The 17,631-nt window shown below is 37.7% G+C and overlaps 1 protein-coding gene across 2 annotated transcripts in view; it reads right to left on the bottom strand.

The window, feature by feature from the left end:
- WDR70 (WD repeat domain 70) overlaps positions 1-17,300 on the bottom strand; it is a 318,682-nt gene extending 301,382 nt beyond the window's left edge. Inside the window, exons 1-4 of one of the 2 annotated variants that reach the window (XM_028492854.2) lie at positions 17,174-17,300; positions 17,021-17,086; positions 14,648-14,731; positions 8,711-8,831 (exon numbers count right to left, since the gene is read on the bottom strand). In XM_028492854.2, coding sequence (XP_028348655.1) covers positions 8,711-8,831; positions 14,648-14,731; positions 17,021-17,039 — 224 coding nt within the window. In that variant the 5' untranslated portion in view covers positions 17,040-17,086; positions 17,174-17,300. The remainder of the gene's footprint in view (positions 1-8,710; positions 8,832-14,647; positions 14,732-17,020; positions 17,087-17,173) is intronic. The other variant, XM_024119956.3, reaches the window with a different exon arrangement.
- Between the last annotated feature and the right edge of the window lie 331 nt (positions 17,301-17,631).

Genomic DNA, 17,631 nt, shown 5'->3' with positions numbered 1-17,631 from the left:
GGAGCCTGTGCTCCACAACGGGAGAGGCCACAACAGTGAGAGGCCCGCGTACCACAAAAAAAAAAAAAAGAGTAGTCCCCGCTTGCCGCAACTAGAGAAAGCCCATGCGCAGCAATGAAGACCCAATGCAGCCAAAAATAAATAAATAAATTTATTTAAAAAAAAAAAGAACCACCAAGATGGGTCAAAAATAAAACCAAAACCAAAACAAAAAAAAGTTGGACCCCTACCTCACATCGTATACATAATGAACTCAAAATGGATCAATAAGCAAAATGTAAGAGCCAAAGCTGTTTTTTAGAAGAAAGCAGGAGAAATCTTCATGACCTATAATTTGGCAATGGCTTCTTAGCTATGACATGAAAAACATGATCAACAAAAAGAAAAAATAGGTAAGTTGGACTTCACCAAAATTGAAAGCTTTCATGCATCAAAGGATATTATTAAGAAAGTAAAAAAAAATCTAAAGAATGAATAAAATATTTGCAAATCACATATCTGATGAGTTAATAACCAGAATGTACAAAGAATTCCTACAACTTAACAACAGAAATACAAACAACACAATTTTAAAATGGGCAAAGGACTTGAATATGCATTTCTCAAAGGAAAATATACAAATGATCAATAAGCATATCAAAAAATGCTCAACATCATTAGACATTAGGGAAATGAAAATAAAAACTACAAGGAGGGACTTCCTTGGTGGTCCAGTGGTTAAGAATCTGTCTTCCAATGCAAGGGACGTGGGTTCAATCCCTGGTCGGGGAACTAGGATCCCACATGCAGCGGGACAACTAAGCCCACGCACCACACCTAGAGAGCCCACATGCCCCAACTACAGAGCCCATGTGCTCTGGAGCCCACACGCCACAACTAGAGAGAAGCCCGCATGCTGCAACGAAAGGTCCCACAAGCGGCAACCAAGACCTGACACAGCCAAAAATAAATAAATCTATTAAAAAAAAAAAAAAAAACTACAAGGAGATACTACTTCCCACCTACCGGGATGACTATAATAAAAACAAAACAAAAAATGGAAAGTAACAAGTGATGGCAAGAACGTGGAGAAATTGGAACCCTCACACATTGCTGGTGAGAATGTAAAATGGCACAGCCACGGTGGAAAACAGCTTGGCAGTTTTTCAAAAAGTTAAACATAAAATTACCATACGACCCAGAAATTTCACTCATAGGCATATACCCAAAAGAATTAAAATCAAAGACTCAAACAGATACTTGTATGCCAGTGTTCACTGCACTCACAATACCCAAAAGATGGAAACCCAAGTGTTCATCAATGAAAGATGGGGAATTACTGCTTAATGGCTAAAGTTTCTGTTTGGAGTGATAAAATTTTTGGAAATAGACAGTGATGATGGCTGTACAACATTATAAACATTACTAATGCCTCTAAATTGTATACATGTTTAAAATGGAAATTTTTATGTTAAAAAAATTTTTGCCCCAATTCAAAAACTCAAGACACCATAGTAAAAGAAAACATTTAGAAATACAGAGGTAAATTGAAGAAAAAAAGTGCTAAAAAAATTTTTAATCGTTTCCTCTGGGAAGCAAGAATCATGAGCAGGGAGAAATAAGACTTTATAATGTTTGACTCTGTAATGTGTATACCCTACTTCGATAAAAATTTAAAAGATCAGTGGTTGCTAAGCGTTTGTGGGGAGGGAGGGATGAAGAGGTGGAACACAGAGGATGGTGAAGGCAGTGAAACTACTCTGATTGATACCATAGTGGTGGATGAACGTCATTACAAATTTGTGCAAACTGACAGAAGGTACAACATCAAAGAGTGAACCCTCATGTAAACTCTGGATTCTGAGTGATGAAGATGTGTCAGTGTACGTTCACCAACTGTAACAAATATACCACTCTGGTGGGGGCTGTTGATAATGGAGGAGACTATGCATGTACTGGGCCAGGTGATATATGGAAAACTCTCTGTACCTTTGGCTCAATTTTGTTGTGAACCTAAAACTGCTCTAAAAAAAACTCTACTAAATTTTTTTTAATTAAAAATAAAGGGGCTGGGGAAATTGATTATTCATATGCAGCAAAAAATAAAAATGAATAACATCTTTACATTATCCACAAAAAATAAATCCTATGTTGATTTAAGACCTAAATATGGAAAACAAAACTTAAAAACTTTAGATAAAAATATAGAAAGTTATCTTTACGACCTCAGAGTAAGGACTCATTTCTTAAACAAAACACAAAAGCACACATCACAAAAGAAAAGGTTAAAATGAGAATATATTAACATCTGAAACTTATTTTTTAAAAAATACCACTGAAAAACAAAATAATAGTAATAGTAAACCACCAATTAAGGGGAGAACACAAGGAACCTGACAGAAAATCTTGCAGAAGAGATAGTTCTTACTATATCTTCAGAAGAAAAAATATATGACCAATAAACTTTTGAAATGATGATGTACAACCACACTGGTAATCATCAAAATGCAAATGAAGACTATAAGGATACCACCTCACAACAGATTGGCAAAAATAAAAATGTCTAACAGTAACAAGTGTTGATGAGGATGTGGAGCAACGGGAACTCTTACCCTCTGCTGGTGGGAAAGTAAGTGGGTACAAACTCTTTAGAAAACAACTGAGCCAAATCTAAAGATAAATGTGTACTTACTCAAAGACCTAGCAAGTCCACTACTAGGTATATACTCTAAAGAAACTTTTGTACAGTAAAACAGAGGATAGCTATAAGGAGATCTCTAAAAGCATATTTTATAATAGTATAGAAAAACAGCAACCTAAATTGACTAGACAATGGATAAACTGTAGTATATTTCTCAGTGGAAAACTAAAATGCACTGAAAATGAACTGTAGATTCACTTATCAACATGAATGTGAAAAACCTCTTGTTGAATAAAAAAAGCAAATTGAAAAAATACATTCATTACAGCATTAATGACAGCTATATAAAATAAGAAATCATATAAAACAACATGTATTTAGGAATACACTCATATATAATAAAATTATTAAAAAGAGGAGGGAAAGATAAATACAGGGAAGGTTTCCCTTGTGGAGCAAAGGAGTAGGGAGTGGATTTCAAAGCACCGATAAAGCTCTACACACTGTCTCACATGCTGGGTGTTTTGTTTCATTGTTCTCTTTACTTTAAATGAAGGATATCTAAAGTTTTATATGTATGACAAACTTCATAACAAAAATTTTTTGTCTAATTAAGGGGAAAAACATCCCTAACCTTACAGTGTCCACAATCATATAAAAGAACACACTACAGAAACAGTACATGATAGTTTACAGCATAACATGCTAAGTGCCACACTAGACACTGGGGAGAAAGATTTTAAAATATGCAAAACAATATTTAAGTCTTAGGGAAACAGAGATACACAATAAAATTATAAAGAGATACATGGAAAAAAATCAAATTTAGAAGGTTGGTTACGTCTGACAAGAAGGGAAGGGGATGCAATTAAAGATAGTTCTCAGAAGTGTTCACTCCTAATAGCAAAAGTTTACTTCTTGTCTAGTGGGTATTGTACTTTATCACTGTTTTGAAAGTCTTAAATACCTCATAATAATTTCTCATTTAAACTCTTAAGGTAATTTTTATTAAATCTAGAAAAAAGAAAATACCATAACAATCTCTTATGTGAGGAAAACTGATTGCCTAAGAGATATATCTTAAATACATTAAAACAATATTATCAAACAGATGGGAAAATATTTGTACGATGAAATGTGATATAATGTTTTTTAAAGCATGAGAATGAGAAAAAATATCAAATCTAAAAAGTTTATTAACATACATATAAAATATGAGGTCAAAATTCAAATAAATGAGAAGTAATCAGATTTATTCAAAAGGAGATATCAGGGGGCTTCCCTGGTGGCGCAGCGGTTGCGCGTCCGCCTGCCGATGCAGGGGAACCGGGTTCGCGCCCCGGTCTGGGAGGATCCCACATGCCGCGGAGCGGCTGGGCCCGTGAGCCATGGCTGCTGAGCCTGCGCGTCCGGAGCCTGTGCTCCGCAACGGGAGAGGCCACGGCAGAGGGAGGCCCGCATACCACAAAAAAAAAAAAAAAAAAAAAGGAGATATCAAAATCACAAGAAAAAATGCATAGTTTCAAGGCAATTAGAATATGCAAAAATTAAACTTTAAGATGCTTCACTGAGGAAAATTTAACATTTTTCTCTGCCTGTATAATTTACTGTTACTTTTTTCCTAATATATGAGAGAGAATTATTTTTAAGCTACCTTAAGCATTTTGAAAGCCACTGGCAAAAGGGTCTTCAAAAGTCACTAACGACTGTGAATTTTCCTATTTTTTATTAAAAATGTGTTTTACAAAACTTCAAAAGAGAATTACCTTTAATTATGGGTTCCTTCCCCCAATGGAAAAGGACACCATGTCCCTTCTCAGGACCAATAAAGACTGCTTCATATAGTGCCAATGCATAGTACTTGTGGTGATCAACAAAAGAAGTTACCACTTCCTTTACATCTCTGGGAAACTAAAATCTAACAGTGTTTATTTGCTGATCTCTAGTTAGAATTGAAGGTCTTTCAAAAGAAAAAATGAGCTCCTTAGAACAAAATCACTATCTTTATCCTCTTTTTTTTTTTTCTAACAGATAACTACCCAGTTTCACTAGCTAATGTAAAATTAAACACCTAAATGGGAGTGAAAAAGTTATCTAATCATATCTATAAAGAATTCCTAGCCTGTTATGTCCTTATGAATAGGGGCCTGTCTTTTCTCTTTTTTAAAAACATTATTTATTTATTTTTATTTTTGGCTGTGTTGTGTCTTCGTTGCTGCATGCGGGCTTTCTCTAGTTTCGGCGAGCAGGGTCTACTCTTCGTTGTGGTGCGCAGGCTTCTCACGTGCAGTGGCTCCTCTTGTTGCAGAGCATGGGCTCTAGGACCACGGGCTTCAGTAGTTGCAGCACGCGGGCTAAGCAGTTGCAGTGCACGGGCTCTAGGGCACACATGCTTCGGTAGCTGTGGCTCATGGGCTCTAGAGCACAGGCTCAGTAGTTGTGGCACACGAGCTTAGTTGCTCCGTGGCACGTGGGATCTTCCCGGACCAGGGATTGAACCCGTGTCCCCTGCATTTGCAGGCGGATTCTTAACCACTGCGCCACCAGGGAAGTCCTAGGAATCTGTCTTAACTGTCCTTACTTCTTAGAATATAGAATAGAACTCTGCCTCGCCCATAGGTGAACTTAAAATATTTTCTTAAAAACAATGCATAGGCAAAAGGTCAGTCACCAATGTTTTGTCTGAATCCATTACCAATTCAGTCATTGACTTCAATGGCCTTGTAAAAGTTACTTGATTTCTAGATGTTTCCATGTGTTTCCTTAATATGAAAAATGTTAGAGGCACTAATTTACTAATGTTCTGAATAGTGGAAGCAAAAGTTGCAATACATTTAAGATAACTAACTAAACACTCAGTTATAGTCAGATGGTTCCAACATTTCCCAGAACATGAGGCTCGTTCCCAGAACAAAATCACTGTTCCCTAAACTGGAGTTGTGGAATGAGACAATTACAGAAAAATAAATTGAGTGAAAAGCTTTCTAGGAGCCATGGCAAAAAGAGCCATGTTCCAAGTGTCTAATAAGAAAAAGCACTTAGGGAAGAGAGGAATTTTTTCATCCTGGTGCTAAATTCAAGAAATAACTTATTGGATGCACACTAATATAGTAGAAAATATCTTGGACTACAACTTGCAGTGAATAAAGAAGTTCTTTTTTAAAACAATTTATTTATTTTGGGCTGCGTTGGGTCTTTGTTGCTGCATGTGGGCTTTCTCTAGTTGCGGCGAGCGGGGGCTACTCTTCCTTGCGGTGCTCCGGCTTCTCATTGCGGTGGCTTCTCGTTATGGAGCACGGGCTCTTGGCATGCGGGCTTCCGTAGTTGTGGCTTGCGGGCTCTAGAGCGCAGGCTCAGTAGTTGTGGTGCACGGGCTTAGTTGCTCCACGGCATGTGGGATCTTCCCGGACCAGGGCTCGAATCCGTGTCCCTGCATTGGCAGGCGGATTCCTAACCACTGAGCCACCAGGGAAGTCCCTAAAGGTGTTCTTAAAATGGCTATATTTTAAAAACAGACTTCAAATTTAATTTAGCCACAGTGAAATTATTTCGGAGTAACATGATTCAATGCTTAAGCAGAAATAGCTTAAAGACTCCTATAACAGAGATAGAAAATCTACATAAAATATATCTGACATTAATATAGTCTCAGTTAAGCTTCTGACAGGCTTATTCATCTGCCATGGATCATTCATTCGAGGCCTTCTGAAACAGGGATTAGTAAACTTCCATTCTTTGATAAACAAAATACTGTAATAAAGTTGTATTATTTTATTTTTCTTGATGATCATTTCTATCTTTATATTTGATATAGATGGTCCCCACTCACAATTTAGACTTAACGATTTTTCAACTCTACAATGGTGTGAAAGCAATACGCATTCAGTAGAAACCATACACTGAATTTTGAATTTTGATCTTTTCCAGGACTGGCTTATGATAAACAGTACCAAACTCTCTCGTGATGCTGGGCAGTGGCAGCAAGCCACAGCTCCCAGTCAGCCATGCAATCATCAGGGTAAACAATCAGTACACCTACAACCATTCTGTACCCATACAACCATTCTGTTTTTCACTTTAGTATAGCATTTAATAAATTACATGAGATAGCCAATACTTTATAATAAAATAGGCTTTGTGTTCTATCTAAGGTTTTGCCCAGATGTAGACTAATATAAGTGTTCCGAGCATGTTTAAGGTAGACTAGGCTAAGCTTTGATGTTCAGTAGGTTAGGTGTATTAAATGCATTTTCGACTTACAATATTTGCAATTTATGATGGGTTTATCTGGACATAACCCCATCATAAGTCAAGAAGATCTGTAATTATAATTTCAACAGTAGTTCTGTAATTTTAATCACTAATGACAAAACTAATGCTGGGTTTTGTTATATCAATAAAATTTATTCTCAATACCAATACTGCAAGTTCTTTATCTTTGGACTTTAAAGTTAGTATTGCAGAAAAAAACAGAATCAACAAAACTACTGAAATTTTTACAATTTTCAATTAATGGAATCATTTGTTTGTCAAAACCTTAGCAATAAGATAAATTTCCAAAAACACAACAGTAGTATTTTGACATCTTAAATCATCCCAAAAGTAAGAAATTAAAGGTAAATACTAAATGTTCCTCTTAGGAAAAAGGGTTTTTTTTTTCCTATCATATTGAAACCCAAGGACATTGTGAGACTGACAACTGATATAAAACCATAGACAATGCTAAACTGAATTTTTTGATTAATATAAAGAAAGGACACTCTATAGCAGGGGTTGGCAAACTTTGGCCCAGTGTTTGTTTTTTAAAGATTTACTGAACACACTGGGCTTCCCTGGTGGCAGTGGTTGAGAGTCCGCCTGCCGATGCAGGGGACACGGGTTCGTGCCCCGGTCCAGGAAGATCCCACATGCCGCGAAGCGGCTGGGCCCGTAAGCCGTGGCCGTTGAGCCTGCGCATCCAGAGCCTGTGTTCCACAAAGGGAGAGGCCATAACAGTGAGGGGCCCGCGTACCGCAAAAAAAAAAAAAAAAAATTTACTGAACACAGATAAGCCCATTCATTTACGTGTTGTCTATGGCAGAATTGAGTAGTTGAGAAAGAGACCACATGGACCCCAATTCCTAAAATATTTACTATCTGTCCTTGACAGAAAAAGTTTGCTGACCCCTGCTCTTTACTAATATATGCAAAGATACTCATATGCTTCAGAGACTAAATAAATGTTAAGTTTGCACTTTTATGAAAAGGGAGAACCAGACTTGTAGTCCCATATAGATATCCCCTCCCTCCGCAAAGAGAAGCTATAGAAAAGACCAACCAACACTATTATGGAGAGATATTCTGCTCAAGAGCCTAGACTGAGATACCAAAGAATGCACCTTCTGGGTGAACAAAAAATGAAATTACATAGTATAAGTGATATTTTGTGTATTTAGATATTTTATGTTTTTCTACCATAAAAAGAGGAAATAGTGAAATCCACTGGTGAAATTTGCCATGAATAGTTTATGTAACCAATTTGATGATTTAAAATATATCTAAACAACATTAGAATTCTCATATTATTCCACCCAGATTTGATATCTATATACCTAATTATATCATTTAAAGTTCTTAGTAATTAAGTTACATAGTATGAAATTTCAATTTAAAGTAATTTTAATGGCTGCTTTCTCTTATAACTTGATAAACTTTATAATGTGCCTCTATTTATATTCTTTCTTATTATCTATTTCCATAAAGGATCCTACCAAAAAAGGTTATGAATGCAGAGTCTAAGGAAAGGGACAAAAGATGTAAATGACAAAATAAACATGAAAAAAATAATAAACTTGTCAACATCTTTCCAACTTTACATAGTTATGCTCTGCAGTCAAAAGGCATAGATTTTAATACTACATCTGGAATACTTTAGAAAAAGTCAATTGATTTACAATGTGACAAATGACTTTTTCCTGGTCCTAGACATACACAATTGCCTGAAATGGGAGAAATTATGCAAGCTTTTAGTATCAGGAACTTTGCCTAAATTGTGTTATGAACGCCTAGAAAAAGGTAGTTTAATAGCATTCTTTTGAGAAAGACAAGCACCTGGAAGATGATTTAGAGCAATCTCTGGCCACATTTGAGCCTGAAGATGTTGGTTCAAGATCTTCGCTTTGCCTTCTTAATTCCTTCTCTCTGTTCATTTCTTCCTCTTTTTCTCTTGCTTCTGAAAAGATTATAAAATTTTTTCAACAGTTAGGCTTCAAAATTTGTTATTATTTAAAATGCTATAAATTAACATAGTTACAAAGATGTAACATAGACATGTTACCAGTAACAGCAAAAAAATTATCAATCTAAATGCCCAACACTGAGAAAATAATTGAAGTTTACTGTGTATCAACATAATATAAAATACAGCCAATAAAAACAGTGATAGAAGAGAAATCCCTGGCAGTCCAGTGGTTAAGACTCAGTGCTTTCACTGCAGTGGCCTGAGTTCAATCCCTGGTCAGGGAACTAAGATCCTACAAGCCACGCAGCACAGCCAAAAAAAAAAAAAAAAAATTATAACGGAAAATGTACAAGTCTGAGAAAATATAAACAGATATGCTAAGCAAAATTAGCATGTGAACAGTATATGAACCATGACTCTACTATGTAAAAAGATGTGGCAAGTGACCAGAAGAAAGCATTCAAAGGTAAGATTTTAGGTAATCTCACCTTTTACTTTTAATGTTTTAAATCAAAAATTCAGTACTTCATTCCTTTCTGAATTTCCCAAACTGGATTTTTGGTCAGAGACTTCCTACCAAAATTGAATTGAAAGTTGAATTACATTTAGTTTCCAGAGTTGTTTACCTTGGAAAGACAACAAAAATTTATCCAAGGAAATCTAATCTTTCTCCTCTGATAATCTCACTCAACAACTGGGGCAGGGTGGGCGGGGAGCACATAGGAAGGAAATTAATTATATGAATAAGGCTTGTTCTCAATTGCCACCATCCTCAATAACCTGAGATAACCTTTATTTCTTAAGTTAATAATGAAGAATAATACACCCAAAGTTAAGTGGTATCAAAGGGCACTTATTAATTGGAATGTTGTACTCTTTAGGTCTTTTGTTGCTAGGATGTAGAGGATGAGTAACAAGGAGATAGGCAGCAACTAGTGTCAACAACTAGTCTTTTGTTTCAAACATGGAAGATAAAACTCTCCAGGAAGAGGTAAGGCATAGCTCAGGTTAATTTTTTTTTGCTCTCCACTGGGCTGGGTTAGGAGTTAACAGTTCGGCACTCTGATGATGGAGGAGGCTGAAAACAATAAGAGAAGGATAATGCCAAATTTAAGAGTGCGCCTGCTGGGCTCCTACCTTCATCCTGCTTCTCCAGACATTCCCTCCAATCCCTCCAGGGTGAGGGGGGATTGGAGAGTGAAGCGAGGAAGGCCACATTTGGACTGTAGGCTCAGGTCTTAGGGGCAGTTCTGACCCTAATCAGAAAAGGATACTAAGGCACACATTACTAGCCACCTACACAACAGCCACTTCTTTCTCCTTGCTAAGAAAACCACAGTTCTCCCTAGGTAAGAAGCAACACTGTTTCAGGAGCTGCTGGGCCGCTCCCTGCCCAGGGGGGCTGAAGTTTGATTCCAAGTCAACCATAGTGCTCTTGCAATGGCTGTTTTTGTAACTGATGTGCCACACTAATACCGGCTAATACATGAGGGGAAGTCAGCTGAAGGTACATTTGAGAAAGGTTTTCTTGCTCCTAGAAAGTGTTATACAAAAGTCTCCTTTCAGCCTGTGGAGGTGGTCACCTGCATGTAACAAAATTTAGCTGACAAAATTTTGAGACATGAGGAAAGTCAGCTTAGGACAAGCCAACACTCTAAAGCTGGCAAAGCAGAAAAAAAGGGAAAAAACTTCATGTTCTTCATATCAGGACTCAGAAGACAGAACAGCCCCACTCCAGAGTTCTTGTCATAGTGCAATACTAAACCTTTCTTATTCAAGCAATTTTTTATTAGGTCTTCTATGACTTCTTTGAAAGTAACCATTAGCATCTTAATATCAACCTTAATTTAACAAAAATAATAGCAACTAATACATGGAGCTTACTATGCTATGTACTAGGTATTGTTTTAAGCATTTCCTGTAAATTAACTCCTTTAACGCAGACGTAGAGAATGGACTTGACGGGACGAAGTGAGAGAGTGGCATGGACTTACATACACTACCAAATGTAAAATAGCTAGCCAGTGGGAAGCAGCCGCATAGCACACGGAGATCAGCTCTGTGCTCTGTGACCACCTAGAGGGGTGGTCTAGGGAAGGTGGGAGGGAGATGCAAGAGGGAGGAGATATGGGGATATATGTATATGTATAGCTGATTCACTTTGTTATAAAGCAGAAACTAACACACCATTGTAAAGCAATTATACTCCAATAAAGATGATAAAAAAAAAATTAACTCCTTTAATCTTCCTAACAATCCCTGAAGTAGAAACTTTTTTTCTTCACCTTTATTGGAGTATAAGTGACAAATAAAACTGTGAGATATGTAAAGTGCACAATGTGATGATTTGGTACAAAAATACATTGTGATAGAATTCTCCCCATGGAGTCAATGAACACAACCATCACCCTACATATTTACCTTTTTCTTGGGAGGGGGGTGGTAATAACATTTAAGTTCTACTATCCTAGCAAATTTCAATTATACAATACAGTTGAAGTAGATACTACTATCCTCACTTTATAGTTGACGAATCCAAGGCAGAGAAGTAGCAGAGCTATTAAGCCTCAAAGCAGCGAACTGAGGCTCCACAACTGCAACTTTCCTTGATGTGACCAGACTTTCCAGAGGCTGTAAAATTATCCAAGGACTACCACCTACCTTATAAAACAGTGAGCCTGCCTCTCTCTCCAAAAGGCCATAAAGTACAGCCCTTTATTGCTTACTTGTCACCACACTATCTGGAAACTATGACCCACCCACCTAACTACAGAGTTCCTTCCCAGTGGATGAATACTCCAAACTATTTGCCCCATCCTCGTGAAGATCTAACGTTTTAATTTAAAATTAAACTTTCTTTTTTAACAATAGTAAGGATTTTCTATTAAGAGAGGCCTCTGCTGTCACCTGCTGCTTCATAAAAGAAAAAAAAAGAAAAGACATTTTTGAGGAAAAAAAATATTTTTTTCCTCATTGTTGACTGAGGACAAACCAAAATGAAACATAATTCAATAAACTTTAGCTCCCTGACCAAGGGGATGATTTTCATATATTTTTACTGAACATAGGACCAAGTACACTGTAAACACTGTAAAAATGCTCCATATGTTCCCTTAACAAAAGTGAATTAAGCTACCCCCCATCACCTCATTTTATTCTTCCAAGTACCTCATTTTATTGTTAACTCTCTACTCTCAGATAGTTACCAATTTTGGATAGCCATTTCTGCAAAAGCACCCCAGATGTATGCAACTCTCATTTAGGTTAACAGCAAACTATCCAAGGACTTTCCTGGTGGCACAGTGGTTAAGAATCCGCCTGCCAATGCAGGGGACACAGGTTCGATCCCTGATCCAGGAAGATCCCACATTCCGTGGAGCAACTAAGCCCGGGTGCCACAACTACTGAGGCTGCTCTCTAGAGCCCACATGCCCCAACTACTGAGCCCGTGTGCCACAACTACTGAAGCCCGCGCACCTAGGGTCCCTGCTCCTCAACAAGAGAAGCCACGGCAATGAGAAGCTCGCACACTGCAACTAGAGAAAGCCTGTGTGCAGCAACCAAGACCCAATACAGCCAAAACGTATAATTAATTAATTAATTTTTATAAAGTAAAAGATTATTAACAACAAAAAAATTTGAAACATTATTCCCTGACATTTTACATAACACATATTTTATTGAAGTTTTACAGTAACTCACCCTTTCTGTTAGAGCATTTAACAACCAAAATTTCACGTCCGTATACACAGACAATTACACTTGACATTAAAAGGGACCAAAGTTCTTATTTTCCTCAAGTCTGATGCCAAAGCCCAGGAAAAGACTCCAATACCAATCATTACATAAAATATGCCCATATCAGAATTTGTTAACTTTTAAGAAAGGTTAAGTCAAACTTTGGATTCTTGTGTTTAGATCAGGGGTAGAAACAGCAGTCCATATCCAAGACTGTAACACTAAATCAAGAAAGTTCAATGCATTTAATTCATCCACAAATATCAATAGGAGTACATGATCTTGAGATAACTTTTCAAAATTTTAAAAATGTAATAACTCTTTACTGGAATTCCTCTTAGGTGCTAAATGCATACATACTTCACTAAGAAAAATGACAGGAATTAAAAGTGATATTTATAACACTGCTGTTTAAAAAGTACTCTGCCCAGCATCTTAATTCCTTCAAGAATCTTCTAAGAGAGATCTTATTATCATTGCCACCAAACTGATGGGGAAATTAAGGATGTGAAATTTGAAAATCCATCCAATGTCATTCACCTAGTGGAATGTGGGGCTAACCCTTAAACCTGCATCATCCAACTCCAAATCCCAAACTCTTTACTATTCATCATGCCATTTAAAAACATTCTCCAAAGATGCTGGATTTATTTTTTTTCAAAGGCAGTATTGCAGTTTTAAATTCAATTCAGTCTTCACAAATATATATTGAGAACCTATCTTGGAAGGCATGGTACTAGGGACTATAAAACTTAGGTAGGGGAGTAAGACAATCCCTACTCAAAGCATTTTGTATCACACACCGATACAAGAAAGTTACACTGTAACAGTATAAGCGTTCACTAAAACATTTAAAAATTAAGTGTATAACGCATTCGTGTATATGCTGCAGATAGCATGTCTTTACGTATTGTTTGACGATATTAAATTATTAAATATTTTTAGGTGTAGTAACAGTATTTTGTTTAAGATTTTTCCAAATCCTTATCTCTTAAAGACATACTAAATTATTTATGGGTAAAATAATGTACCTAGGATTTGTGTCAAAGTAATCTGAGAGGAGAAGTAAATGGAACTAACACTGGCCATGAACTGTTACAGTAGATAAATCTGTGTGATAGGTATACGGGAGTTCATTACTATGTTACACTGCATGGAGAAATGAAAGTGTTTTTTAAAAAAATACATACTATATGTAGATAGCTGTCTTTTCACCACGCACACACCACACTGTTATTCTTCCAAAAACCAAAAACATTTCATGTCAAGTGCACTTCCCAAATATGAGATATTACTGCTATATAATTTATCATTTTAAAACCAACAATGACAAGTGCGGGAATAACATTCACTTAAATATTTCCAGGAGTCCTGTCTCTGGCTTCTAGCCCCTTCTGCTCTATCAGGTTACATCTATCCCTTCTCTAGTGTAAGAATGATCTGAATCAGATCTAAAGAAAGCAGTAGAGGAGTCAGTCTCCTTCTAAGACCCTGAGGTGGTATCTAGAATTGCTAACCACCTGGTATCAAACCACACAGTCTGGAAGTTAAGGCCTTCATTAAATGTCTGATACAACTTATTAATGCAGAGGTTCAACGGCAGCAGCCACATTCACTGTATGTCTCAATTTTCTATACTGTCTGGGTCAACGGTCAGTGCTGTACACAGCTCTGAGAGCCACCTCTTGCCCAGCCTTCCAAATACTGGTTCCGCTGTAAGCAGGAAAGAAAAAAATGAAATGAGAATCAGATAGAGTGGGGGGAGAAGAGGTAATAAAGAAACCACTATTCTGATTCTTATAAATTAATTTTGAATCCGTGTTTGTTCATAGCTCACACTTCTAAAAGATTTTAGCTCTCAGACCTTCTTATCCTGTTTAGATGCAACTCTGACCGTGTTTAAAAAAACAAAGACAAAAAAGCGTCTGCTTCCAAAGGAACCAGCACATATGGTCTTTTAACAATTTTGAAATTTTTTTCAGTCTTATAATTTTATAACTGGTGGGACACTGGTGTAAGCTGGATACAGTATTTAATCCTATAAAACAGCAAGTAACTGAACTTCTTACCCAGTGTTTTCCGACTTCTTTCCACTGCTGTTCTTCGAGTTTGTTCAAACATTGCTTCCAAATCAAATGTGCGAGCTTTTTTCCCTAAAACAGAAATAAGTAGCAGACTATGATTTTCCTGAACTAAGTTGGTCAAACTTTAGGTACTCAATAAATACTTACTGACTGACCAATAACCACTTAAGTCTACCTAATTTATAGGAGGGCTACAAAATAACCATAAAATATCAATGAAGAAAGAGTTTACTTCCCAGGGAATTTTTAATTACAATCTCATCGCTAAATAACATTAACCAGCCAACTTTCCCATCCTCCTGTAATTCATCTAGACCCTACTCCTTGAAACTACAACACTGGTGTGCTAGCTAGAATAGAGAATGTTCATATCCTAATCCCTGAAACCTGTGAATATATTACATTACAGGGTAAAAGGGACTCTGCAGATTATTAAGGTTATGGACTTAAAAACTAGGAGATTATCCTGGCCAGCCCAGTCTAATCATAGGAGCCCTTACAAGCAAAGATGCAGAATAGATATAGCAGAAGTCAGAGAGACCTGAAACTTGAGAAGGGCTGCAGTTCCTTTGAAGATGAAGGGGGAAAGAAGACAAGTAATGCAGGTATCTAAAAGAGCTAAGAAACTCCCACCAGACAGCCAGTAAGGAAATAAGGAAACCACAAGGAACTGACATTCTGACAACCTGAAGCCTGGAAGCAATGTTGTATTTGCTTTTACTGCCTTTTTTTTAAATAATAATATCTATTCTGCGTTTGTTTGCCAGAATATGGTAAAAATGGCTTTCTTACACACTACTGACTTTGTTACAAACTGAAACCACCTTTCTGAACAGCATTATGACAATATATATCAAGAAGCTTTAAAAGCTATATGCCCAATTTTTGGTTACTTTTTAATATATCTGTATTTTTTTTTTTTTTTTTTTTTTGCGGTACGCGGGCCTCTCACTGTTGTGGTCTCTCCCGTTGCGGAGCACAGGCTCTGGACGCGCAGGCTCAGCGGCCATGGCTCACAGGCCTAGCCGCTCCGCGGCATGTGGGATCTTCCCGGACCGGGGCACGAACCAGTGTCCACTGCATCGGCAGGCAGACTCTCAACCACTGTGCCACCAGGGAAGCCCAATATCTGTATTTTTTATCAAAGTAGTCCCTCTTTTAGAAATCTACCCTATGGAAATATGCATAAAACTCCTTTTACAAAAGGAGATAAAAGAGTTATTTATAAAAATGTTTATTTTAGTATTACTGATAAAAGTTAGAAACTAGGTGGGATAAAGTTAAAAATATTATGAATTATAGCACTTCTACTATTCAACCATTAAAAATCATGTTTTGGAAAAGCATTTTATAATATGGGAAAATCCTCAAAATATTAAGAATTAAACAAATTCTATATAATTAAGAATAATATAAAACTGTACATATATATGATCTTACAACAGGAAAAACTGGAAAACAAACTAACTTTTAAGTCTTGATTTCTAGATGATGAAATTATGAATGATTTTACTTTCTTCCTTCTTATTTATTGGGTTCTTTATATTTTCCTGCTATTTACATGTGTTCCTTTTGAAATTAGGGAGAAAGCTATTTAAAAGAACTGAAACAAAAATAAGTACCAAAATACTACAGAAGTATACAGTACTTTTGTAGCCATGACCACCTAGGAGATAGTAAATATGTTTTGTGGCTCAAGACGTTACCAGAATAAATGAATGTATGAATGAACAAAAGAGAGATTGAAATGAAGATTCTGGAGTAGCAAAACTGGAATCAAAAAAGACTTACTAACCTACAAGGACCTACTGTATAGCACAGGGAACTATACTCAATATTTTGTAATAACCTAAATGGGAAAAGAATATACATATATGTGAATATATATAACTGAATCACTGTGCTGTACACCTAAAACTAACATGACATTATAAATCAACTATAACTTAATAAAAGATTTACTATTATGACATCACCTAATGGCCCATTTGTTGCCAAAAGGGCCATCTTATTACAAACCACAGTCAGTGATTAGCGCTCAGCCTCAGGACGCAAAGAGACAACTCCCTCCATCAACCAACACCCTCCACCGCGTGGGTCACAAAGCAATCTTTCTTTCTCACTAGCCTTCTCATAAGTTTCACCTGAGCTGGTCCCAAGAGACAGGCAGGAGTTAGAAAACGGATGGGGAAAACTGTGTCTAAAAATTGCAAGATAAACACATCAGAGCTAAAGTAATTAGGACTTGGCACTGCAGAAGGGGCGGAACACAGGTGACAGCTCGGGCCCCCCTCCCAACCTGCGGCTCTTAAAATCTCTGCAAAATGAAACGGGACCATGCCTAGGGCAGTCACTCACCGAACCCCGTGAAGCCCATGGTGACCGCCAGCTGCGGGTCCGGTCCTGATGCGTCTGAGCCTGTCACTGGGACAAGAGAAAAGAGAAAAGGCCTTGTTAGTGCGGCGCCCCCAGCGCCGCCGGCCCTGCCCGACCCACCCCGCCGGCGCTCGCCTCACTGAACCCACCGCCGCTGGGCCCGGGGCGCTCCATGGTCTGCCAACCGCCACGGAACCAGCAACACCCACAGCCCAAACAGCTGCTAAAGACTAGCGGCAAACCAAGCAGGAAGTATCGCCTCCGAGCGTCAGCCTCGCCGCCAAGGCCAAGAGCGGCGCCTTCCACGGAGGGACAAAGGCCTCCTAAGCAGCGCCGCCCTAGCGGGCTGGCGGAGTATAAGCGCCACAGAAGCTAGCTTCAAATTGAACCCACGCGAAGGGGAATATTAGCTGGAGTTTCTGTAACACTTTTTACTTTGTAAGACGCACTTATCGGAGATTCCCTGGTGGCGCAGCGGTTAAGAATCCGCCTGCCAACTCAGGGAACATCGGTTCGAGCCCTGGTCTAGGAAGATCCCACATGCCGCAGAGCAACTAAGCCCGTGTGCCACAGCTACAGAGCTGCTCTGTAGA

This window comes from Physeter macrocephalus, chromosome 8 (genome assembly GCF_002837175.3).
Source record: "Physeter macrocephalus isolate SW-GA chromosome 8, ASM283717v5, whole genome shotgun sequence".
In the NCBI taxonomy this organism is placed as follows: domain Eukaryota; kingdom Metazoa; phylum Chordata; class Mammalia; order Artiodactyla; family Physeteridae; genus Physeter; species Physeter macrocephalus.
Note: the sequence above shows the minus strand (reverse complement) of the source record. Positions and strands in the feature narration are given on the sequence as shown.